The sequence below is a fragment of the Marmota marmota genome, unplaced genomic scaffold, assembly GCF_001458135.2.
Source record: "Marmota marmota marmota unplaced genomic scaffold, marMar, whole genome shotgun sequence".
In the NCBI taxonomy this organism is placed as follows: Eukaryota; Metazoa; Chordata; class Mammalia; order Rodentia; family Sciuridae; genus Marmota; species Marmota marmota.
The window spans coordinates 8,581,111-8,607,718 of record NW_026000020.1 but is presented as its reverse complement, the minus strand read 5'-3'; the positions used below and the strand labels follow the sequence as shown (position 1 = coordinate 8,607,718).

General features: G+C 47.0%; 3 protein-coding genes across 3 annotated transcripts in view; all 3 read right to left on the bottom strand.

Annotated features, from left to right (window-relative positions):
• Tmem87b (transmembrane protein 87B) overlaps window positions 1-633 on the bottom strand; it is a 53,265-nt gene extending 52,632 nt beyond the window's left edge. The window contains exons 1-2 of the mRNA XM_015499759.2: window positions 625-633; window positions 57-135 (exon numbers count right to left, since the gene is read on the bottom strand). Of these exons, the coding sequence (XP_015355245.2) occupies window positions 57-135; window positions 625-633 (88 nt within the window). The remainder of the gene's footprint in view (window positions 1-56; window positions 136-624) is intronic.
• Window positions 634-4,284: 3,651 nt separating this feature from the next.
• LOC107154059 (growth arrest-specific protein 7-like) lies at window positions 4,285-5,257 on the bottom strand. The gene has a single exon (XM_048810411.1). It carries the CDS (start codon window positions 5,240-5,242, stop codon window positions 4,334-4,336), a length of 909 nt encoding a protein of 302 aa, XP_048666368.1. The 5' UTR covers window positions 5,243-5,257; the 3' UTR covers window positions 4,285-4,333.
• A 12,626-nt stretch (window positions 5,258-17,883) lies between these two features.
• Mertk (MER proto-oncogene, tyrosine kinase) overlaps window positions 17,884-26,608 on the bottom strand; it is an 81,252-nt gene continuing 72,527 nt past the window's right edge. The window contains exons 16-19 of the mRNA XM_015499633.1: window positions 26,264-26,373; window positions 24,407-24,566; window positions 23,656-23,792; window positions 17,884-18,998 (exon numbers count right to left, since the gene is read on the bottom strand). Of these exons, the coding sequence (XP_015355119.1) occupies window positions 18,491-18,998; window positions 23,656-23,792; window positions 24,407-24,566; window positions 26,264-26,373 (915 nt within the window). The 3' untranslated portion in view covers window positions 17,884-18,490. The remainder of the gene's footprint in view (window positions 18,999-23,655; window positions 23,793-24,406; window positions 24,567-26,263; window positions 26,374-26,608) is intronic.

The following is a 26,608-nucleotide window of genomic DNA, read 5'->3' as shown; positions in this document are numbered from 1 at the left end:
GGACCTGCGTGCTGGCGGGGCGGGGCGGGAGCATGGATTGAGGTGTGAGACGGTACGGTCGTGGGGACAAGACCGGGGTGTGGAGGCCGAGTCGATTCGGGAGGTGGAGCCCGCCAGAGATCCCACGCTCCTGTCCTGTCAAGGAGGGCTGTGGATAGAGTGTGGGTTCAAGTTCTGCTCCAGGTGTCTCAGTCTCTTGCATCCTATTCCCCTGCCCCTGCTCCGACTCTCTCAGCTCTAGGCAAGCAAACCCTTTTGGAAATTTATGTAGGAAGAACCAGCAAATTGTTTTGAGGCCGGGGCCAGTTGAACACAAGCCATTGTGTTGTGAGCATTGATGTGGATAGCATAGAAAAAATGCACGGCAGGGCTCAGATCTGCCTTATTGTGCACTTTGCCTGGGATTTCTACTGTGAAAACCGAATTCTTGGCTTGGTGTCAATGAGAACTAGTTCATACATTATCAGATGTAAGTAACATCCAGTAGGATGACAGAATCCTGGTCTACCAATTGTCATTTACATAAAGTAGGGTTTGTTTATTGTCAAGAAGCACTGACTGCCTTACTAGTCACCCAAATCACTCTCAGTAATGATGAGACTCAGAGTCATTTTCAGTAATTACCTGCCACATCCTAGAGATTGCCTGTGCACATGTGCCCTTCCAGCAAGCAATGCAATCAATTCTAAGTTGGCAGGGGAAACTGAGTCACGGGATCACATGGGAACATCCGCTAGAGACTGAGGAGGTAAGTCGAATAAGAGAAGACAATATAACATTTAAGTTAAGGCTGCAGCAAGAGTTAAGTGTGGGAATAGTTCAGGATTAGTTAACTGGGAGCCTGTGGTAGGTTTGATGTGTTACACTGAAGAGAGAACGGCCTGTACCAAGGGCGGGAGGAATGGAAAGACCTTCCAGGAGGCTGGAGTTGGTGTTAGATGGGAGGGGCAAGACTGGGCATCTTTAAAAGTACCGTAGCATACAGGGATCCCTGCACAAAGTCACAAAGGTGGAGCTTTAGTCTAAGAATATTGGGAAGGCAATGATGATTTTTGATAAAAAGGGATGAGATGACCAGAAAAATCATTTTGGTTGTCATATGAAATCTGTGCTAAGATGGGCAATGGGATGGCTGGGTAAGAATATTCCAGTAATTTAAGGATGAAATCCTTTGTTTGCAGCAACATGGATGGAACTGATGGACATTAAGGAAAATAAATCTGGCATAGAAAGATCAATATCTTGTCTTGTCACTCATATATGGAAGCTAAAAAAATTGATCTCATAAAAATAGAATAATAGTGGTTACCAGAGGCTGGGAAGCATAGGGAAGAGTGGGCAGAAAGGGAGATTGGATAATGGGATATGAAAAACTAGAAGAGAAGAATTTAAAGGTTCCCAACACAAATAACTGAAAATATTTACGAAGGTGGAAATGCTCATTAGACTGGTTTGACTAATGCACATTATATACATGTGTGAAATTATCACACAGACTGTGTAGTGTTTAATCTACCTGAATTCTCCCTTAAACCTCCACCAGGATAGTGCAACCCAAAACCCATAGACAGGGCTGGGGATGTGGCTCAAGCGGTAGCGCGCTCGCCTGGCATGCATGCGGCCCAGGTTCGATCCTCAGCACCACATACAAACAAAGATGTTGTGTCCACCGAAAACTAAAAAATAAATATTAAAAAAAAAAACATAGACAGTATGTTCCTCACAGTCAGGACAACATATACCCAAGAAATCTCAAATCTAAGTGGGTGCTGTCAGCATTTAGAAAGGAAGAATCAGGGGAAACAAATAATCAGATGGACCTGAACACAGAAGAATCCCTCCTGCCAGCCCATATTCTGGAAATCCAAAAAACAGCAGTCTGAGCCTGGAGAGGGAAGTCAGCGGGACCCAGGGAGGGAGGACAGAGGGCCATAAGAAAAGGGCCAATTGTCCTGGGCCTTGGAAATTCTTCACCTGACAAATGAAGTTTCCATCTAAAGCAAAGTCCAGCAGCCGAGAGTTCATCAGAAGAGGAATTAAAGTTCAGCAGGACAGGGCCAATAGAAGAGAAGGCAAAGGAGCACACCCAGCAAGCACAGGAGCTGAGCGGGGCCAACAGACCTGAGCAGAGCCCAGAGACCTGAGCAGGCTCAAAGCTGTTAAACCACTGCAGGGTGAGGCTAGAGAGTGTGTTCAGCTCAGCCGTTCATCCAAGTTCAGTAAAACTAGCTTCACATGAGATAAGCAATAGTAAAGATATATAAAATCTCTATAAAAAAGAGAATATGGGCTGGGCTCAGTGATAGCGCACTTGCCCAGCATGTGTGAGTCACTTGTTTGATTCTCAGCAATACATATACATAAATTAAAAAAAAAAAGAAAGAAAGGTCTAGGAACAACTAAAAAAATATTTTTTTCTTATGCCTTTATTTATTTTTATGTGGTGCTGAGGATCAAACTCAGGACCTCACACATGCTAGGCGAGTGCTCTACCACTACTCCACTACCCCAGCCCCCCCCCAAACAATATTTTTTTAAAAAGAGAATATAGAACAGAATACATTCCTTCAGAAAAATGAAAGCATGTCTAAAAACCATGCCCACCAAAGAACTGAAAGAAAAGGCATTGAAAGAAATTAAGAACATGATAGGGGTCGTGAATAAGCAACAAAAATTAAGAGTTGAAAACTCAGGGAGAAACGTGATAGAATTCATCAAAGCTATATATTTGATTTTTTTTCTGGTTTGCTTTAGTATATTGAACATCTTTCTAAAATAAACTATGAGAAATCCATTCTAATTCAATGGAAGAGATGCTGAAGAATTCAAGATTAACATCCATTATTAGCAATGTAAAATGGAGGGAAAGATCCCTGAATTGTGCTCGTAGAATTCTGCCGCCATGGGAGACGGAAGGGTCAAGCCAAAAGCCATCAATGGGAAAGATGGGCTCTCAGAGCAGGGGTTTCTGGCTAGAAGCTGTTCCTTGCTCACTGTGTCAACTTTTTCTTCCAGCCTCCTCAGGCTGATTCTCTAGGCTAAGATGGGGTAGATGGTGTTTGCTGTAGTAGAGAAAGAAAGTGGTGGGCTGAACCCAGGGGTAGTGCTGAAAAGCTTCCAGAGTCACACTTGGCTCAGGCTTCTCCAGGGAAGATGGACAGAGGGAAAGGACGTGCTGGCACCAAGCGAGGGCTCGGTGCAGGGCTCTGGAAAGTTCAGAGGAGCTGGAGGCCCAGGTGGCAGGACACGCCTGGATAGCAAAGAGAGAGTCTGCAATGCTCATACAAGGGACAGCAGTCCAAACCCTATCATGCATAAGCAGATGGAGTCTGACAAAGACTTGCCCTAACCTGTCTCTCATGTGGGACTGACCTAGCTCTATTAAGCCCTTGGTGGGCAGCCTGAGAGAGCAGGGGTCAGGGTAGCCCCATGTTGGTGGACAGGACACCATGGGAGACAGACCCCATGTGGTTTCTGGCTCATCTCCATCCCTCAAAGCTTTTGGACATGCACACAGCTGAAGGAGGTCTCCCTGGCGGAGAACTCTGGGCAGGGGTGGCAGGGTGGGGGTGGGGACTGCCTTGAGAAAACAGCTGAGGAATGGAGGGATCTGGATTTTCCAGAGACTTCAGAGATGATGCCTGGTCTGATAGGAACCGTGATTCAATGCTCCGACTTGGGGCTAATTTGCCGAATGAGGTAGTTCCATCCTGACCTCTCTGGGCAGGGTTGGTCAGGGAAGACAGAAAACAGGTCTTCCCAAGACCCACGGGGATGAAAAGTGGCCAAGAAAAGCCAGATTTGGGCTCCCAGAACGCAATGAGAAAAATAGAGAGAGGGCCGTAAAGGATTCTAGGTGCAGGCTGAGCTGACGGCGCCTTCTATCCATGATTCTGTTCTTAATATTGGCTTGGAGGCAGAGACAGCTCTTCCCTGATCTTCCAAAGCCCCAGAGATAAAGGGACCAGCTGGAGGATGGGCTTTGGGGCATCCAAGGGCACAAGTGTGTGACGGCCACCCCTATGGAACTCAGCAGGGACCACAAAGTTCCAGCCTCAGTTTGTTCTCAGAGCAACAAGCACGGCACGGGGTTTGGGGGGGCTTCAGTCTTGGAGACAAGGGCGGGGTTGCAGGTCTGTCTTCTTGGCCTGGGAATATTTGGGATTCCCCAGCTGAGCCATCCAGATCACCCTTCTGGAATTGCCAGCTCTCTCCTCTCTCCTCAGTGGACAGGAGAGTGGGTGGGAGGGCAGCTTCACCGAACCACCACCCCCTCTCCACGGGACCCCCAGCCCCTCTCCTGGGCAGGACCCCCGGGGCCGCACAGGCGTGTCTAGATCTCCATGTCCACGGGGCGAATGTTGCCCGTTTTGTGCTCTCTGACCCACAGCTCTCTGTCTTTGGCCGGGTCCACTTTTCGAAGCAGTTGGTCCACAGGCTCGACTGTGCTTTGGTTGAACATGTCTGTCTCATGCCGCAGCTGTGTGTACTGACACAGATGTTGCCGGATCATCTCCACCCTCTCCACCTCCAGCCGCTCCAACTCCAAAGTGGTGGTCACCATCTCTTCAAACCACTTGGACTGGGCCTGGTTGTAGAGGTCCACACAGCGCATGAGGTCATCACCAGCCTGTGTGGACTTTCTCCGAGCCCTCTTGATGTCCTCCTCTGTCTTGTTGCTCAGCTTAATCTCCAGCTGCTGGGTCTTCATCTCCATGTCTCTCTGCCGCTCTGTGAGGGCTTTCCGGGCCTTCTCCACCGACGCGTGGCGGCTGGCGAGCTGCTTGCGGAGGTCAGCGATATGGTGGTCACACTTTTTCATGTCTTTCTTGAAGTTCTCACGAAAGTTCATTAGGGGCTTCTCTACCTCGCTGTGAAGCTTGGCGGAGAACTTGAGATGAACCTCTGCTTCATCTGCCAGACTCTTCTTCACCTGGGCCCAGGCTTCTCCCAAGGAGCCTTCCTCCTGTGCAGCCAAGGAGTTCTGAGAGAGCTTAGCCAAGTTCTTTGCATATTCATCTTCAATCTTTATCCTCTCTCGGACGAATGCAGACGTTTCTTTCTGCATTTGTTTGCCTTTCAGTTGCTTTTGGAGCAGCAGTTCGAACCCAGCCACTGTGCCATTGCCTTGGGGATCCTTCTTATCAGCCCAGAAGTAGTCACAGTAGCTCCACTCGGTTGGCTTTAGCAGTTGCTGTTCAGGCATGGTGTCTGGGTGAGGGAATGTCACGCAATTTATCATCTTCTCTGTGGGGTCAACTTTATTTTCATGATTATATATTTTGTCTTCATTGCCTGAGGTTCCATCTTCCAAATGGTCTTGTCTGTTGGTGATACTTTCCATTGAACTTTTAAGTTGATTTAGTGATTCCTTCACTTCAAGGATTTCTTCTTTATTTCTTTTCAGGACCTCTAATTTATCTTTACAGAAGTGATCTTTCATCTCCTGAAGTGAATCTCTTATTTTACTGCTTAACTTCTGTGCCTGCTCTCTTATATAATTCTTTAAGTCGTAGAACAGTTTTACTAAATACATCCTGAACTCCTTCTCTGACATTTCTTCGATGGATTCTCTTATGGGAGCAGCTTGGTTTGTTTGGAGCACTTTATTCCCTTGTTTTTTCATTTTGTTTGTGTGTCTTCCCATCTAGCCGTGTGGATCTGAGGCAGGATAGTTTCTACTCTGTAGATTTGAAGTGTCCCTGAAGGTTTCCAGAAACTCGCCTAGCATCCAGGCTCTGGTTTCTGCAGGCTCTGCCACACCGCACGACCCAGAAGGCTCACCGACCGAGGACGATGGATGAACTCTATATATTTGATTTTTATTTTTACCATTTTGCCTTAATTTGAATTCAGGAGAAATTTTGAAGGATTATTATATACCATTTCTAAATACTTCATTTAACTTTTTTCCTCTAAATCAATAATTTCTGATTTTAGTTTGGGCTTAAGACATATATGTATAAAACCAGAGACTGCTCCTCATACGCAGCTTGCAATGACATGTATAAATATTTTCCTATTGTGGCAAATTTTTATTTATGATATCCTCACATAGAACAACCATCAAAATCAAGAGCACCAAAATTGTTTCTAGAACAGTGACCAATTCTCACCAGGAGGTGGCACTAAGAGATTGATGTGATTTCGTATAAAGTTGTAGTTTTCCCCCTTTAAATCTGGTTATCAACTACTAACTTCAATTAGTGTTGCTATATGTATCTTTCATTTACTTATATATTTTTAAAAATTAATAAATTATATTTCTCAAGTACTTTTTAAGTTCAAAACAAAATTCAGGGCAATGTGCAGAGTTTTCATATCCTCCTTGTCCCCTGCCCACCTCCTTCGTCCACTATCAATATCCCACACTACAGTGAATATGTCCACTTTAAACCATTAAACATTATTTGAGCTAGTTGCAGTAGCACACGCCTGTAATCTCAGCATCTTGGAAGGCTGAGGCAGGAGGATCGTGAGTTCAAAGCTAGCCTCAGCAACTCAGCGAAGCCCTAAGCAGCTCAGTGAGACCCTGTCTGTAAATAAAAAAATAAAAATGGCTGGGAATGTGGTTCAGTGGTTAAGTTCAATCCCCAGTACCATAAATAAATACATAAATTAAGTAATTTACTTGGAAAATCTTGTGCACCTTTCTGGTGCTAGGGATTGCATGATTGCATAAATTGCTGGTAATAGAATCAACAGGGATTTTACCTATTTAGAGCTATTTCTTTGTCATTTAGATTTGTGTCTATTCTATAACTTAATTTCTGAGGAAGATTAGAACTAACATCACTCATTAAACAAATGAAGTAGCATTTGGTATGTGCTACGTCCAAAGCGCAGCCTAGGTAACAGGATCCGTCGAACAGTTCTGCCATGACTGTAGCAGGGGGACACACAGGAAAGAGTTCATGGCACAAGGTAGAAAGAGTGAAGTGACCCAGTGTGGATATTAGGAATGTTCTAGAAACAATTTGGTTATTTTTCTGAATCCTTCTTTTTTATCAATTTCCTTCATCAGAAGCAGCCCCTGAAATAAGGATTCTAGAGGAAATAGTTTATTTGGGTAGACAGCTATCCATGAGAGAGGGGAGAATTCTTCTTGAGTCCTATGAGTGCCCTGGCTTACTAGATTTAGAAAATTTTCAGACCACAGCATCAAGAAGAAGAATCCAGAGCCTTGAAGATTCTGAGAAGACAGAGCTGAGAGTTGGGTGTGAGGGAGCGAGAGATGAGCCACAGGGAGGAGCATGCCTGCAGGAAGAGATCCTGAGATCTGCAGAAGGTCCCATTTCCAGCTATTGCATGTGAAGAAGCTGCAGTCATCCCTGTCCCTTGGTACTCATGGGGATTGGTTCCAAGCCTCATTGGAGACCAAATCCCTGTATGTCCCAGGGCCTTGGATAAGCTGGCCTGCTGTTGGCAGATATGACACACATCCTCCTGTATGCTTTTAAGTCTCCAGATGTGCATGCTAGGTAAATATTTGCTGTACTGCATTTTTAGGGGCTAATGACAAGAAAAATATTCTGTACCTGTTCAGTATAGATGCATTTTTTCTCTGACTGTTTTTCATCTATGGTTGGTTGAATTCACAGACAGCCAAATATATACAAGACTGGGGGAAAAGTCAAGAAAAAGAACAAGAAGAAACATGCCACCAGGGGCTGAGGAAAGTGCCTATTCTCACTAGCTAGCCTAGAAAACTTCCTGATTCTCAGGGCTTGGCTGGGATACACAAAAGGTCTTGGCATCAACAGTGGGAAATAATTGGTTTTGGTGTAAGTTGGGCTTGAGTTTCTACTAACAAATCTTTAAAGGAAAATCCAAAAGAAACAGTTTCCAAGTAACTACATCCTGGAACAAAGCTCATGGGTATTCATAGGGATGCAAAAATTGGTTATGCCCAACAAGGTGAAATCACAATGTTTGACATACAATCAAAGATTATGAGGTACACAGTGAATGATAATATTATGGGACACCCAAAGGAGAAAAATGAATCAATTGAAACTGACCACAAGTGACACGTGTTAGAATGAACTGAAAAGGGCATTGAAAGCTATCATAACTGTTTTCCATACATTCAAAAGGTAAGCAGAGATATGGGAAATAGAAAAAAAGTGAAATCCAATTTTCTAAAGATGAAAAGGCAATGAGGAGATAAACAAGGAATGGGGTGAATGGTAGGTTGGCTATGGCCAAAGAAATCATCAGTGAACTTGAAGACAGAGTAGAACCGAAGCTGGACATGGAGTTTCACACCTGTCATCCCAGCAACTTGGAAAGATGAGGCAGGAGGATTGCAAATTCCAGGCCTGTCTCAGCAGCCTAGAGAGAACTTGTCTCAAAATAAAAAAATAAAAAGGACTAAGGCTGTAGCTCAGTGGTAAAGTGCCCCTGGGCTCAACCCCAGGACAAAAAAAAAAAAAAAAGTGGGGATGTGGGGGAGAAGGAGGAGGAGAAACTAACCAACATTTTGGAGGAAAAAAAATTTTTTTTAAATGAACACACTATCGTGAAGTATTTAGGTAGTCTAAAACACGTTTAGTTGATCCACAAAAAGTGGAGGGATAGAAAAAATACCTGAAGAATAGTTGAAAGGTTCCCAGACTTATTGAAAGTATAAAAACAGAGATCCAAGATCAGCTGAAGCCAAAGTAAGCAAAAATAAAACAATAGAAAGGTATATCTTAAGCACATTGCATAAATCAGCAAAAAGAATTTTTTAGCAATCAGAAGGGGGGAAATGTGTTAAGTACAAAGAAAATAAAAAACCTTAAGAATGACATCAATTTCCTCTCTGAAGTAATGTAAAGGAGAAGACTGTGGCTGGCAGGAGGGGGCGAGTAGCTTCAAAGCACTGACAAGGACGTCTTTCAGCCTCCAATTCTATACCCAGCAGAACTAGCATTCAAAGCAGAGCCATGATGTCAGCAGTCTTGCTCCCCCTCCACTACCCCCCCCCCCGAACACTGAATATACAAGCAGGACTGTCTGAGACAGGTACTCCAGAAAGTGTCAAAAATTCACAGAAACCAAGTAACTGCTCAGCCAGGGAAAAGACATCCTCAGCGGGGTTGTGGCTCTGAAATGATGTTCAGGCATCACGCAGCCTCTGTCCGGGGGCAGCTGCAGCTTTGTCTTTCAGTGGCAGAAGCTGGGTGCTCTGTTCCTTCCCACAGACCAGCAGGTGTGCACCGGACCTTAATTGTGCATGTGGGTTATAGTTTGGCTGGAGTGACTGAGGGACTCATATAGGTGCTTTTCTCTGTTTTTTTTTTTTTTTTTTTCTAACTCAGAACTCAGGCAAAAAACTGCAAGGTGACTGCAGATCCACACACCTGGGACTGAGCACACTGACACTGTCTAAGCCCTAGATGAGAAGGACCTGGTTCTTTGGGAAATAGGACTCCCAGAAGCAGCAGCGTAGGAGGAACTTGGAAAGCCATGCACATGCTCAGGGAAAATGAGCTCTTAGTAAAGACTGATCCTTAGGCTTCAGTCTGCTCCTTGGCTCAGAGAGTGGCCCAGCATCAAACCCCCGCCAAGACTGGGGGAGGCTGTTGGATTTTGGTTTTGCATTTTTAACTTTTCTTCTTTCCTTGTTTATTTTCAGTTTTGTTTGCTTCCTCTCCCGGCATTCAAGGAAATCACTGTCAAACAAATGTCTACTTTTGTGAGAGTTTTGTCAGGAATGTTTGATTTTTCCCATTTTTTCTGGATCTACTGAGATAATCTTAAGTTTTCCCTTTGTGCTATTAGTACGTTGTAATTAAACCATTTTTATAACAGATGAAGATATAATTCAAATACCATAAAACTCATCCTTTTTTATGTGGTAAAATACACCCAATATAAAATCTACCATTTTGGCCATTTTTAAGGGCACGGTTGTGTGGCATTAAGTATATTCACACGGTGTGACAACTGTCACCACTGTTCTCTCCAGGACTTGTTCATCTTTCCCGATTGAAACTTGGCACCCACCAAACACTAGAAACACTAGTTCCGCATTTCCCCTACCCCCGCTCCCTGGCAACCACCATTCTTTTTTTTTTTTTTTTTTAATATTTTTTAGTTGTAGTTGGACACAAGACCCTGAGGCTCGAACCCAGGGCCTCACACATGCTAGGCGAGTGCTCTACTGCTGAGCCCCAGCCCCAGCCCCCTGGCAAACACTGTTCTGCTCCCTGTCTATGAATCTGATCACTCTAGGGACCTCAAATAAGTGGAACCCTATGGTATTAGTCCTGTGACTGGCTTTTGGCCTTTAGCATGATGTCTTGGAGGCTCATCCATGTTGTAGCATGTGTCAGAATTTCCTTCCTTTTTAAGGTTGAATAACATTCCAGTGTATGTGTATATACCACAGTTTCTGTTGTTTTTTAAATTCGAACAAATGATAACTTCTTTCTACCTTTCAGCTATTATGAATAGTGCTGCTAGGAACATATGTGTACAAGTTTCTGTTTTGGGCACAGTTTTGATTCTTTTGGCCACGCATATAGAAGACACATATAGAAGTAGAATTGCCAAGTCCTTTGGTTGGTAGCTTGGTTTAACTTTTTGAGAAACTGCCAAACCTTTTTTTTTTTAATATTTATTTTTTAGTTTTCGGCAGACACAACATCTTTGTTTGTATGTGGTTCTGAGGATCGAAGCCGGGCCGCACGCATGCCAGGCGAGCGCACTACCGCTTGAGTCACATCCCCAGCCCCACTGCCAAACCTTGTTACAAACCTGCAGGGTTTTACAATCCCATCAGCAATCCCATTAGCTATAGCTGCCATCACAAAATATTTTCGACTGGTGGTTTAAATCACAGAATTTTGTTTTCTCACAGTTCTGAGAGATGGAAGTCCTGGATCAGGGTGCCAGCAAGGTTGGTGTCTGGTGAGGGCTCTGCACTTGGGTGGCAGACAGCCACTTTCTCACCATGTGCTCACATGACCGCTCTATGCACTCGAGGAGGAGAGCAAAGGTGAGCTGTCTGGTGTGTCCTCTTATAAAGACACTAATCAGATTAGAGCCCCAGTCTATGACCTCATTACCCTTACTTACTTCCTTGAAGGGCCCCTTCCAGTAAATACAACTGGGAGACAGGGCTTCAACATATGACCTTGGGGAGACACACTCAGTTCATAACACCAGTGCACAGAGGTTTCAATTTCCCCATATTCTGGCCAGTACTTCTTTTGCCTGACATTTTTCATTTGCTTATTGGACATTTATATACCCTCCTAGGAGAAATGTATAGTCAAGTCATTTGCTCAGTTTTAAGTTGGGTCATGACGCCAGGGATTATGGCACATGACTGTAATCCTAGCAACTTGGGAGGCTGAGGCAGGAGAAGTACAACTTTGAGGTCAGCCTGGGCAACTTAGCAAGACCGTGCCCCAAAATTAAAAAATAAAAAGAGTTGGGTGGGCTGGGGATGTGGCCGAAGTGGTAGCGCGCTCGCCTGGCATGTGTGAGGCACTGGGTTCGATTCTCAGCACCACATAAAAACAGAATAAAGATATTGTGTCCACCTAAAGCTAAAAAATAAATATTTAAAAAAAGGGTTGGGGATGTAGCTCAGTAGTAAAGCACCAATCCTCAGTACAAAAAAAAAATATTGTTTGTCGTTTTATTAAATTGTAAGAGTTCTTTATATGTTCAGGCAACCCCGCCTACCCCCCACCAACTGACAATCTCTTTTGATTTGAATGAAATGATTAAGCTTTTCACATTTAGTGGATAAACAAGAAACTTAGTGAAGATGAAGCTAATTTGTAAACTTTCTAACCTTGGAAAATATTCTTCAATTCCACAAACAGATTAGGCAAAATCTGGAACTGTCACTGTCTGAAATGTTTAAGCACACTGTCCAACCAGTCGCGTCTGTAGTACTGAATTGTGCTAAGCCAAAGCTGCCTTGTTGATGGTCAGGCTTAAAAGCAAAACCAACTGTAATTTTTAAAAGGCAATAGAGCAGAGCCGTCTGGAGTCATACACTGCAGAAAAAATGCAATCCACAGAATAATGAAGGGTTGTCATTAAACAAACAGCAATGACAACCTCTTCTGGGGAAAGAAGCATTAGAATCCAGAATGTCTGTAATATGTGATCAGAAATATCTAGTTTCACCAAAGATACATGAGAAATGTAAGTAAACAAGAAAGTTATTCACTGTGCATCAAAACAAACAACAACAACAACAACAAGTTGACAGATATTGTCTCTGCAGCTATTGGATTTAGCAGACAAATAATTTATTATGAAAACACATCTATTTATAGAGAGATCTAAAGAAAATATGTCTTAAAACTTTTAATTTTTTTTTTAAATGGGAGATTGAACACAAGGGTGCTCAACCACTGAGCCGCATCCCCAGCCCTTTTTTTATATTTTATTTAGAGACAGGGTCTCGCTGAGTTGCTTAGGTCCTCGCTAACTTGCTGGCTTTGAACTCATGTTCCTCCTGCTTCAGCCTTCTGAGCCACTGGAATTATAGGCATGCGCCACTGTGCCTGGAAAAACATTTTAGTTTTTAATAAAGGATAGCAATAAAGAAATAGAAGTTATTAAAATAACCAGATGGAATGTCCAAAGTTGAAAAAGTACAGTAACTGAGATGAAAAACTCAGTTACTCAGGGGATTCAACAACATATGTAAAGCAGCAGAAGAAAAAAATCAGCAAACTTGAAGACAGATCATTAGAGACCATCTAATCTCCAGTGTGGAAGGACAGAGAGTTGGAGAGCTGAACATTTTCATATAAGAAGCAACGTGTTTGTTGCAACCAGCCATCAGTAACCACGTGGGTAGAGCAGAAGCCTGTGTTCCTGTAACTTCTCAGATGGTCACTGGTGTGGTGAGTTTTGGTTTCCAAACCCCAAGTCCTGGCCTGTTAACTGTGAGAGCCAAGGGCTGGGGCCTTCTAGCTCCCTTCAGGGAAGGCCAGCTACTCTTAGTGCTGAGGTTTCTTACAGACCCCAAATGGCATCTGCAGGCCTGGCTGAGCTGCTTCACAGTGGCATTCGTGGACCTCAACAAAACGTGTGAGTCGAGCACTGTGAACAACACTCTTTAAGAAAATGATTCATTTGAAGCCATCTGTTCCCTCCTCTGCACTGTCATTTAAGACAGCAAAGCCTATATTGTCGTTGTTTGTAAAGTCCCAATGCCTAGCACAGAGCCCTCTTCTCTGTGAACATGTATGAATGACCAATTTGATTGTCTGTGACCTCATGTGACTGTTGCTCAGAAACACTTTCTTGGTTAAAATTTATAATTGTGCAGTCTCAATAAGTTAATCAAAAACTATCATGCCCTTGTAAGTAATCCCAGCGACTCGGGAAGCTGAGGCAAGAGGATGGTGAGTTCAAAGCCAGCCTCAGCAAGTTAGTAAGGCCGTAAGCAACTCAGTGAGACCCTGTGTCTACTAAAAATGTAAAAAAGGGCTGGGGATGTTGCTAAGTGGTTAAGCACCCCTGGGTTCAATTCCCAGCACCCAAACCAAAAACCTATCATGTTCTTAAGAGTAGGAAGAGTTAACATATATAATTCTTAAGTTTCTCTTTTAAATATTTATACATGAAACTCCATTTTCATAAAGGGTATTACATATGAGAATATCCTAAAGTAGTGGCCTGTGGGTTACAGTTTCTTGAATTAAGCATTACATTTAAATACCAATGAAGTAACGACACATGCTTTCTTGAGGGAAGCGGCATGGCGGTTTTAAAAACAAGAAAATAAAATCTAAAAATAGGAACATCTAAATATGTGATCATCACTGATGCCCATTAAAGAAAAGAGCACTTCCCGTTTTCCCACTTATCACCTAAAGTCACTGAAGGTCTTTGGAGAAGTGAAGTTGCTGCTGCAGCTGGTTTATTTTGGGGTCACTTATTTTCCCATGGAGTCAGCAGAGTTCCGAGTCGTCTGTGCCTGGGTGCGGAGAAGTGACAGCCGCCCTGCTGGTTCACACATGAGGACTGGTCTGGCCAGAATCAGTCTGACCTGTCAGATAAGAGGCTGTGGTTTGGCCCATTTCCTGTGTGGGGAACTTATGCTCCTTGGAGGTGACGGAGGCACAGAGAGATCCTCCTCTTGCTGGAGGACAGACACTACCCCATATGCTATTGATAAGGGCCCTGCTGCCAGTCATAACCCACATAGGAGGAGGGGCACTTTGGCTCACCTGGCCGACCTCTGAACCCCAGGAGGAGATGCCTGCCCAGGAAGGGCGTAGCCTGTGGCTGGCCCTGCCACTGTTGAGGCGGGGGATGAGGACCACCTCCTGCATTCTCAACTCCCCAGCTGTGTGTGTCACTGGCTAAGGTGACATTCTCCCTCTCTCTCTTAAAATCAAATTATTTATTAATTTTTGGTGCTGGGGATTCAACCCAGGACCTCACACATGCTCTGCCACTGAGCTTCCTCAACCTGTCTGTCCTTCAGTTCTATTTTTGAGTGCATTTGTGTTACTCTGGAGGGAGCTGAAAACACAATCAGGGAGAATGTTTGTAATGTGACAATGTTGGTGGGTTTGCACAGCATAAGGTGTGATGCCTCAAATACCTCACTAGCAGGTGTGAAGTTCTCTCAAGACCTCGCCTCCCTGTTCCTTGCACAGGGTGAGGCAGAGGTGCTATTTTCTGTCCTGCACACTTCAGGAAGCCTGGGCCCAAGGAAAGTCAAGTGACCTGCCCAAGACCATCCGAGAAATCTGGCAGGATTCGCTCACGGACCAGCTCTTGGGACCTTGCTTCTCCTTTCACTTAGTAAGAAGAGCAAGAAAAGAAAAAAGCCAGGTGTGGTGGCAAATATCTGTAATCCCAGCTGCGTGGGAGGTTGAGGCCGGAGGATCGAGATTTTGAGGCCAGCCTCGGCAATTTAGCAATACCTTGCCTCAGACTACACAAAAAATAAAAAGGACTGGGGATGGAGCTCAGTGGCTTCAATTTTTAGTACCCAATAAACAAATAAAAGAAAGAGAAAAAAGAAGGAAGGAAGAAGGGAAAGAGTCTCTGCCTGAGTCCCAACCTGTAGGGATACTTGTAGTATTTCTGACATTTATTCCCTTGTCCCCTTGACCTCACAGCCCCAGACCTGGCTCAGCTGAAGACAATGACCCCACTTGGTTCTTCCTGTATTCTTTCCCATTTTTTTTGCCCGTAAGAGCCACTCACAAAAGTAATTTGAGTTTATACAACATTGAATGTAAAAGGCTGTTTTCAATTTATGCCCAGCAGGGGAAAAGGTGTGGAGAGAGAGTTCCTACGGGAAACCCTGAGCCTGGCCCCTGCAGGACTGCTCCACTCACCACAGGCATCCTGCCAGCATCTGATAGGATAAAGTGACAGTCTACCTAGTCCGAGGTGGCCACTCTCCCGCCTGCCCCAACTGGTTTCTTGCGTAGGAGCAGAAGAAAAGGTTCCTATGCAACTTCACCTTTTTACTCAGTAAGGCTGATTATCATATGTACTTAGCTACATAATTAGATGCTAATGAAGCTGAGCAGGTTTCCACAGGGGACCTCTCAATTCCAGAGAACCTTATGTATATTCAACCTTGGCTTATGAATATTCACCCCCTAAACAGGCAGGTGCGGCTCTACCTTGGAGCTTGCTGGCATACTCAGGTCCTGCTTTCACAGTAAATTTGTTCTGCCCCCAAAACTGCTCATCCTGAAACTTTTTTCTGGAAGATTCAAGAAGAGGTCGCCTCAGCTCTAGAGACCTCCTCAGACTCTTGACCCAGGACAAATGGATGGTTTGAAAGTTCCTGCTTTCCAAATTTTCAAGCACTCAAATGTGGCTCAGAACACGGTGGACCCAAAGTGTGCCAAGCCAGCGTCCTCCTCCCTCAACACACCACTTTTACCAATGCCCCAGTGCATGGCTGGGAGCTGGACGGAGTGAATTTCTGCCATGTTCGTGAATGTCTCTGTTCTGCTAGGGCAGAACTGGCCGAGGCCCCAAGGTCAGGTGGAAAACCAGAGTCAACTGTACAAGGTTTGGGGGAGTTGTAGGGGTGGCAGGGCATTTGAGGAACTATTCATTAAATATTTTTATATTATAAAATTAAAATTAGAAATATAAAATACAAAGCATAATCACTCTGATACTAAATTTACATGAAACTTCCAAATAATTTTTTTCCTCAAATTTTATCACTGCTTATTTAGCTCACAGATGTGGCCCTTCCTTTCTATATCAGGTTTTTGGTCTAACCTAGCCACCCTGAATCCCTGATGACATCGACAAGAAACTTTGCACAAGGATGTTTTATTTTGATAAAACTAAGGATTGAATCTGATGTTTTATTGATTTTTAAAAATGACCATTTACAATGGGCATGGTGGTGCATGCCTGTAATCCTAGCCACTCAAGAGGCTGAGGCAGGAGTTGAAGGACAGTCTCAGCAATTTAGGGGGGCCCTAAGCAACTTAGTGAGATCGTGTCTCAAAATAAAAAATAAAAAGGTCTGGGGATGCGGCTCAGTGGTATAGGGCCTCTGGGTTCAATCTGAGTACCCCCACCACCCAAAAATTAAATGACTGTTCAAAAATTCTCAAGGGTATGAATATCTTTGCGGGACCTAGCTGTCTTCCCCTGCTTTCGCTGATCCAATATAACGCTGGCATCTCTTATAACTATGCAGATTATTTTCAAACCCTTTGGAATATTTTGCAATAAGAGAGGAGCAGGCGAATGGGAGCCAGAACAGGGCTGTAGCAGCTGGACCCCTGACCCGTGTGGACGCTGGTCCCTGAAGACTACAGAGGCCTGAGCGAGCCTGCTCGTGAGTGGGGATGCCCTGGCCTGGGCCTGCTGAGCTGCCCCAGGGGCATTGATGGGTCCACTGCCCAGTGGTAACTGGCCTCTTCCAGCCGCAGCCTGACCAGCCGTGGAGCAGGGACAATGGCAGTACCTACCAGTTGGAGTTGTCCTGAGGATTCAATGATGGTTGTGTTTTACCTGGCATGCGGTAAGGACATCCGTTTACTAAATAAAACTGGAAGGTCCGAGGATCTGGAGTGACCCCCTACTTTGGTTTGGATGATGTCCCCCCAAAGTCCATGTGTTAAACGCTTGGTCCCCAGGGTGCTGCCACTGGGAGGTGATGGAACCTGAGGGAGACAGGCTTAGGTCATTGGGGGAGTGTCCCTAAAGGGGTCTGTGTGACCCTGACCTGTCTCCCTCTCTGCTTCCTGGTTCATGATGTGTGCACTTGACCTGCCATGTGCTCCTACCATGGCCTCTGCACCCTTATCAGGGGCCCAACCACTGGGCAGCCCCATCTTGAATCTGAATCTCCAGATCGTGAGCTACACAAACCTTTTCTCTTTGTAAGTGAATTGCCTCAGGTATTTAGTTGTAGTAATGTGCACCTGCCTCAAATCATATACTGAATCAGATGTCCTAAATTTTAGCTCTGCCACTCTCTAGGGCACTTAATCCTTCCAGGCCCTGGTTTTCTGACCTAAACCTGACGCTGGCACTATACCCACGGTGTAATGACACACATAAAGTACCTGAAACATGACAAGAGCCCAACAAACAATGGCTATCATGAAGTGGCAGGACATGGACCACGGTGTGCTAAGTTCTAGAACCAGGCATCTCCCAGAGAAGTGCCTCCTCGCCTATCAGTTCCCTTCTCGATTACTTAAAATCTCTCCAATCAGGTTGTGTTTTTTAACCCTTTATTATTTTGTAGCCCTCATCCGTGGATTCTTGGGGTGGTTTTTCCAAATCTCTAAAGCGCAATGTCAAGAACAGTCAGAACGACTCCTGTGAGACCAGCCGTCAGCACATCCCTTCACGGAGGCACCGAGGCTAGGGGGGACCGTGTCTCTCTGGGTCTTAAGTAAGCCCAATACGTCCTTCTGCATTCATGTTTTATTAGAAAGTCACATCAGAAAATTAATCAGTTACAAAAATTTAAATATTAAATGAATCATTCGAATCAAACACGATTCACAGAGGCACATCAGATTTCTCAGGAAGACGAGAAGCAAAGTCAAATGTGGCATTTCATTTTACAAATATATTTACACTTCATAGTCATGAAAAAGAACTTTAAAAAACAACTCTGACTCTGTACAAAAGCGATCATCGAAGACTAGCAGGAGCTTAGCTTTTAAGATCTGCAAGGTAAGTGAAATGAAGGGAGTCATCTTTTATCAAAATATAACATTCTCTCTTTTCACTATATACATATATATATATTTTTCTCTTTTAAATAAATATATATTATGTATTTTCATTTTCATTTTTGGGGATTGCTGAGGATGGAACCCAGAGCCTCCGACAGGCTAGCATGTGCTCTGCCACGGGGCTACACTCCGACCCTACTATGGATCTGGAATGGAGATTTACTTGGTGATATCATCCGGTGCTCGGGGGGCCATGGGATTGACTTGGAAAGGCACTGGATCCCCCGACGTGGGCACCTATTTGATTCCCCCACGTCTCCACTCTGTCCCTCTCACACGGGGATTTCTGAGTCTCTGGAGGAGTCGTCTGCGAACAGCAGTTCATCTGACAATGGGTCCCCCAGGGGCAGCGTGCTACAGTGGGACCAGGAGACCCCATTCCTTACGAGTTTGTCCTCTGGTAAAACTCCGTTCCTTCCAGCCGAGTCTGTGGTGGCGGGAGCAGATGCCAGATCGTCCCACTCCTCGCTGCCCCCGTTCAGGATGTACCTTTCTTCCTGCGGGTTGTTCTCATGAACATCCGCAGTGACCACGCTAACGGCGGAGGTGCAAGAAGCAATGATGGCATCGGGGTCGATGTGCATGTCCAGCTGAGCGGGAGGCGGCTCCTCGGCCAGGCCCTCGAGGCCCTCCAGCGGCTGGGTGTTGATGTAGATGATGTCCGCCTTGTCCTGCGCCTCAGGCAGACTCTTCAAGAGCTTCTCCAGCTGCAGCCTCAGCGCCGAGAAGGTAGGTCGGTCCAGGGGGTCAGTGCTCCAGCAGGAGTACATTATTTCATACCTGAAAGCAGCAAAAGAGAGAGAATAACCTCCTGGCACCGTTAGTGTCACTCACCCCATTCCATCTGATGTGGGCAGTAGATTACTGTATCTTAGGGACAGAAATGTGCGGTTCCGAGATTTCACACTGAATTCCATCCTGCTGACCTCTGGCCCACTCCACTGACAGGCAGTCCTCTGGTGAACACAGCGCTCACTGATGCAGGTGAGGAACGAGCTCTTCTCATCTGTCTGCTTTCTGAGCCTTTGTGGACACTGGCACGTGCCTCCAGGAGGTGGAGAATCGAAGAGCACTGCACATAGGGGCCCTGAGGCTGGGCACAGGACCCTGAGATGACCCCGGGCACCTTCCCCAGTCCCCTAGTCCTGATCCTCATCTTAGGCTTAGGAGTTCTTTTTAGTTTTCCTGTTTTACCCTCAGTAGATAGTCATTTAGACTTGGCAGTCAATTTTTATTTGTATTTTTGAGGTTTTCATGGTACAAATCAATTTGCATGACTCTGTTTTCCACAGAGCCTTTCCTGTTTGCAGCCTGAGATGAGCTTTGAGAGACTCCATCCCCGGGGACAGAATGTCCTTTTCATTGCTCCATTGAGGGGCTGCTGCTAAGCAATTCACTTCCTTTGATTCCACGTTTCAGGAGAAAGTGTCTAATCTGTCTTCCTCCCCCCACAGAGAAGAGCAGTGATATCGTTTAGGACTTATTTTCCTTTTGTATTCAATACTTAACGAAACATATAAAAACATAAATATGTCATTTACAGACACAGTGAGCATATGTACAGTTCCACCTATTCCCATACAGGGAGATTTCAGGGTGTGGATCAAGGTGATTGACAAGACACCAGCCCTGGTGGGGAAGAGGAGGCTGGGACATTGGGTGAGTTAGATTTTATGGATGGAAAAAGAAACATTTGGTCATTGCCACTGGAAGTGGTCATTTTTGTTCTTCGGTTCACATTTTGCAAAAGATGTGGCCCTAAAGGTTGTCAGAAGACTGTTCAATGGGCACAGAGTTCCAGCTGTGCAGGATGAGGAGTGCTCAGGAGATGGGTGACCTGGGTCACACAATGCTACTGAGTCGGAGGCCACATATTTAAGATGGACCATGTTATGCATATTTTGCTATAAATTTTTAAATGCCATCAGATTAACTTGCTAAATGTATGCATTTCTGAATTTACTCATAGTTGTTCAGTCTGAGGATGACGAACATCAGTGTTGGGAGCCTGCTGAGAAATGTCCCTGGCTTCCTTGGCTGGGTGTGCATCTCTACCCTGCCCAGCCAGGCCTGATCCCAGCTTGGCTGCTCGGCCTGCAGAGACTCTCAGCCTCTTTCTTTTCTGGGCCTGGCCGGTGTTGGGTGGAAGTGGAGGAACAGGGTGGTCAGCAGGTAAAGGGGGCTTCCGCGAGGGGCAGGTGGTGTGCACTGGGTCCTTGGTGCACACAGGCCGCCAGGGCCCGGGTGCCCAGGTGCTGGAGGTCAGCTGTGGGAAAGGTGGGCATGTACAGGACCAGGCAGCGCTGTGGAGCTGTGGGGCATGTGGGGGGAGCCTAGGGTGGAACCCTGATGAGGACCCAGAGCCAGCATTTCTGGGGTGCGGCCAAGTGTAGGCTGGGTGCCTCAGGCTTCACTCCTTCCTGCAGCCCCATGGGAAGGTGTGAAGAGAGAGTCCGGCTTAGGTTCCACTAACAGTGAGCGCCCAGCCCCTGGGACACCAGCTGCCTACTCCTACCACTGACGTGTCCTTTGCGTTGACAACTCAAGCCGTTGTGTGGCATGTATCTGTGGACAATAGCTTGCTCCCTCGGCCAGCCATCCACCACATAGGTACAAGACCCCACTAAAAGGAAGAACCCGACAGGGTGAGGCCGTCGATCAGATCAAGGGGTGCCCAGCCCCACAGCCCAGCTTCCTAACTACTCAAACACCCTGCCTGACACAGGTCAGATCCTGAATTTGGGGTTGACCCTAAAGGCAATGGGAATGGGAAAGGTCATGTCTAGAAGTATTCCATGATCAGATATAGATTTATTATTTATTTATGGTGCTGGGGATCAAATCCAGGGCCTCTGAATGGGAATCTAGAGCTGTACCACCGAGCCATACCCAGCCTCAATTATACTTTACAGAGGTCACTCTGATTGCCCTCCAGCATATCCTAGGGACCTGGGGGCAGGGGGAAGGAGAGAGGGCAGGTACCACGCATGCTCACTCACTCATTTCTGCTGTGACACCACTGTGACGCAGGATAGGGAGCAGATAAGCTCAGGCCCTGTCCAGGCCTGGGGTTCTATGGTCTGACACTATTGGTGATGGGAACAGAGGAGGACGGGGATCTGGAGGACATCTGAAGGCGGATGGGACCCAGCAGGGCAAGGACAGAACAAGGTGGCTCCTAAGTGTCATGCCAGGTAGCAGGACCAGCACCAGTGCCGCACACCATGGTGCCAACCAGCTGGTGGGAAGGTCCTGAGGGCTGTGGGGACATGACCAGCTCAGCTGGGGAGATGTCCTACAGAGGTCCCCAAGGCATCAGAGAGCAGCATCCCGGGAGTGGGGAGCAGGGCCTGTAGGGTGTGGGGAGGGGTGGCCTGTGAAGGGCAGGACTTGGGAGCAGTGTGATTGACAGCTCTGTGATTGACATTGCTATGTTTCAGAGTTGACTTGAAAAAACCAAAGAGCAACTAAACAGGAGTGAGTTCATCCTCGCCGAGTCCAGACAGCATCCTGGATGAGAAGCTTAGGATATTCCTTTGGCTTTTAAAAGGAAATGCCCCTGGAGGAAGCACAGGGGTCTCCTTGGGGACGGGGGGACACTTTTGCTAGCCAGCATCCAGATGTGGGGACAGTGGCCCATGTGTCCCCGCCTGGCTCCCCAGCCACACTGCAGGTGCTGACTCTGCCACCCTAACATTTCAAAGAACAGTGACTCTGCAGTTCCGCACTCTGGGTCTATGGAGACATCTCAGAGTCACAATGGGACACAGCTGAGGCCTTGCGAAGACCCAAGCTAAGCACCACGAAGGTCAACTGCTTTGGGGACAGCTAAGGGAGACATCCTGGTGAAACTCTCCCTGTCAGCGCTGTGCCACTGTCGGTGGGGGGGCTTCCAGAAGCAAACAACTCAACATGGAGCCCTGGGACCGATCCACTCAGGACTTCAGGATTCTCTAAGAGACTCACCGTGTCAGACCACCGCGACCACAGGGAGAACCACTGTGACCACCGGCAGGGTGGGGGCTTGGGCGGAAACCATTTTCTTCTGCTTGCCTTTGACAGGCCTGGGGGGCTGCCTGCAAACTTGCCTGGCCTCCCGGGAGCAACAGGGGCTGAGTGGGGTGGCTCTGGGTCCTGCACATGCTCCCTGCCCCAGTGCCCACCATGGCGTCCCAGGGCAACGCCAGTGCAGGGCCAGGCTCCTGAAATGTTCCTGCTGACTATGGAGAGAATGTCCCTCTCCAAGCCATGGCCCCTCACTGCACAAGGCAGATTCGGTGCTACAGAAGATCAAGTCACTGAGACATGGGCAGCACTACAGGTCACTATTTGGACAGGGAGGCAAGGTGCTTGGGGAATAGATTTGCAGTGCTGCTGTAACAACTGGCGTAACGTGAGCACTTCCTCTGTGAGCCTCACCTCCCACTGGTGAACCCTCCACACGCTTCTTTCTTTTCTTGTTGGAGGTGAACCCAGGAGTGCTCGGCCACTGAGCCACATCCCCAGCCCTTTTTATTTATTTATTTTTTTATTTTGAGACAGGGTCTTGCTGAGTTGCTGAGGCTGGCCTTGGACTTGCCATCCTATTGCCTCAATCTCCCCAGTGGCTGGGATCCCAGCTGTGGTCCCCACGCTAGGCACCATCCATTGTCTTATTGAGCCTTTACCACAGCTCTCTGAAGACCATCTAGCTAACTATTCCTATGGCTGATGAAATGAAGCACAGAGAGGTCAAGTCCATTGTCATGGTCACACGTGGTTAGTTAGGAGGTAGCCCAGCCTGTTCTGACCCAGGGCCAGGTCTCTTCCCCAAAGTGCCTCACCTTGAAGACAAACAGGGGCCTGTGGGGATGGGACATGCACCTGGAAGGAGCTGGGAGCACTCACAGTGGTGTCAGGGAGCGTCTTAAAACACACATATCTAGTCCTAGTTTGTACCAAGAGCATCACAATCTCCAGCCTGAGAAGCTGCATTGTTAGACTATCCCCAGACCATTCTGATGACCTGCCCATCTCAAAGTCATAGGCTCAGATTTCTAAGTTTACTGACAAAAGATATGGACGTAATGGGTGTGTCTGACATGCTGTGTAGAAACAGAAGGACACTGCACTCAAGGAGTCCATTCTAGAACCTCATGCACCATGAAAGATTCCTGTTTACTGATGGGATATATTTCTTAGAGGTGCCTTAAGAGTTTGGGAACATGCGGTTGCCCTGTTTGGATGTGTCCACTGGTCGAGGCTGAGACCATCTGGAAGAGTGAGCCACATCCCTGGGGGTGCTCATGGACTGCTCCCACACCAGGAACGGCCGCTGGCCATGCTCTGCATGCCCACCTGCTAACAGCCAGCCCCCATGGCTGCGTCCCCCCACCCCATCTCTGCAGTCAAGTGGCCGCCCCTGCGTAATGCCCAGTGACCCAGAGACCCTACTCACAGGTCGTCCAAGCAGTCCTCGGGCTGCTTCAGCCTGTGGCCGTGGAGAAGGTAGTCATACATCTCGTGGTTCTGGACGCCGGGGTAGGGAGTCATTCCCCGCGTTGCTATTTCCCACATGGTCACGCCAAATGCCCACTGCAAACAAAGCAGCAAGGAGTCAGGACACGAAGTCCTTCCACAGAGGCTGAATGGACTTTTTCATCGGGAAAGGTCATTTCCTTGAAGAGCTAAAGATGGTGCACAAAGCTGCCAATTATGTCTGAGACCCATTGTCTCCTGACCCTGCAAAACCGTGGGGTCGGAGTGACACAGCTCCTCGCTTTTACGAAAGCTGTGCTGGAAAATGCGACAGTGGCAGACGCAGCCTCGCCTTGCTTAGCGGCCAGCTCTGGGTGGCTGTGGGCATGGTTTTTCCCAACCTGGGGCACAGGGTGTAATCACACAACACAGGGGTTCCAAAGAGCCTCTGCCTGAGCTCATCCCCCTCAATGTGAACATGAGACGTCTCAGCTGCAGGCAGGAGCTCATTCTTCCTTAAAAGGAAAATGGGAATCGGAAAGGTCCCATGCAGAGCACAGGCTTGACTGTTCTGCCTGGGTTAAAAGATTTAGCATGAAATTAAAGGGAGGTGCCAGCATGCTCCCAATGCTGATCATCAAAGAGCACAATGCCCTGCGAGGCGGCCTCTGTCATTTCTTCCCATGCGTCCCCATCTTTGCACTGGGGCCGAGGCAGAGCCGTGTACCCACCACGTCACTTTTGCTGGTGTAGACTCGGTCGGCGAGGCTCTCCATGGCGATCCACTTCACGGGCATCTTGGCGATGCGGCCTTGGCGGTAGTAATCACCACTGTAAATCTTCTTGGAGAGGCCAAAGTCCGCCACGCAGACGGTCATGTCATCTCGTAACCTGCAGAGAGCAAGTCCGTGTCCTCAGCAACCTCGGAAGCAGAACTTTCACCCCAGGTCGACACAGACGTCATGGAAAACATTCGTAAGTGACCAAAGAAGTCACGGGACCCCGTGAAGCTGAGGGGTCCTGCTTGGGCCAAAGCACAACAAGAGAGGGGACCAGAGGGGTTACCATCTTGCATCACTCTGGCCTGTGTGGGGACCAGCCCAGTAAGGGCTGTGCCCAGTGGCAGGAGACACTGGAGGGGGCAGAGACGCAGCACCACAGCTCAAAGCCCAGGCCCTGGTGGACTGAGCTAGTGCCCCACTAGCTGTCCTGCCTGGTGTCCTGAAGCCGTGCGGGCCCTGTGAGCTAAGCAAGCACCAGAGGCAGGGCAGTAAACCGAACAAGAGATGCTGGATTTTTGTTCTGTTTTTGCACTGCGGATTGAACCCCGGGGCGCATAACCATGGAGCCACATCCCCAGCCCTCTTTATTTTTCATTTTGAAACAGAGTCTTCCTACATTGCTAAGGGTCTTGCTGAGTTGCTGAGGCTGGCCTTGAACTTGTGATTCTCCTGCCTTAGCCTCCCCAATCACTAGGATTGCAAGCGTGCACCACCGCGCTGGAGATACAGGACTTCTTGCTGAGACAGTGAGATGGGTGTGTGAGGAATTAACTGAAAAATGAAAGGGACATGATTGCATTTACTGCCCAAGCTATTAAAACAGGTCCTAGAGAAAAAGGAGGAAAAGAAGAAGGGAGGAGAGGCAACGGGGGAACGTGGGGAGCTGGAAGAGAACTGGAGGTAGGTGACTAACTTGTCCCTGTTTGCCTGACACTGATTTTACTGGAGGTCACACATCACACTCTGGGAAATCTCAGTCTAGGGCAAACGGGACAGCTGGTCATTGCAGCTGGTAGGAAAAGGGGAAAGGAAATGTTAAGAGCAAAGTAAATTTTCATGATTCTCCCTTCATGGCAGAAGAAGTATTTAAAGAAAAAACAGTGACAGGCTGGGCTGTGGCTCAGTGGCAGAGCGCTTGCCTGGCACGTGTGAGGCCCTGGGTTAGATTCTCAGCACGGAATATAAATAAATGAATAAAGTAAAGGTCTATCAACATCTAAAAAAATAAATTTAAAAAACACAGTGACAAAACCAACGATCACAGTTATTGTCTGTGCAGGTTTTTGTTATTGTCACAGATGATGTCTCCGTCAGGCTGAAACAGAGGGGTGGACTCAAGTCCAGGTTCTTTTAGGGTAGACCCTCGCCCACTGTGAGGGCAAAGCTCCCGGGGTTCAAGGTACAAGGCTCCTTCACTGGGAAGCAGCACGGACATGGGACACGACCTTTATCATTCCCCGTCATCATGTCTTTATTGTCATGGTGTCATGTAAGTCAGGTGACTCACATGGGGATCCAGGTCCAAAGCTAGCTGGTGACCACGGGAAGGACCAGGCAAGTGACAGGGTGGAAATAGAGACGCCAACACACGAGAGCGCTCTGGAGGCCAACCAGACCCTGGGAGGCAGACATGAATCCCCCAAGCAAAACCCCACCAGAACCGGGGCCATGGAGACCCCGCCCAGAGTAGGCCCCGCTGTCCCTTCCAATCTCACCTCCTCCCAGTCAGCAATAGGCCACTCCCCAGACTCACAAAGATCAAACGCCAGAAGTCCAGTGCCCTCTAGGATGACCCAGGACACTTACATGCAGTTCCGAGCAGCTAAATCCCGATGAAGAAAATTTTTGTTGCTCAGATACTCCATTCCCAGGGCGATGTCCACCATGAACTTCAACAGGGTCTGCAGGGGAATGTGCTGCGGGCAGAGGAAGACCGTCTTTTAGAAGGAAAACTTGGCAGGATATTTCCACCCGAGGTGTTCTCATTTGTTAGGGTATGGGGTGGCAGAGCAGTAAGATATCTCATTTCATATCACCCACATCACGGATAGGATTTTAATAAAGACATTTTTAAAAACCTGAAAATCTTTCGGCAAATACACATCTCTTCTCTCCATCTGTAAAACCATTTACAGTGAATACTATTGTTTC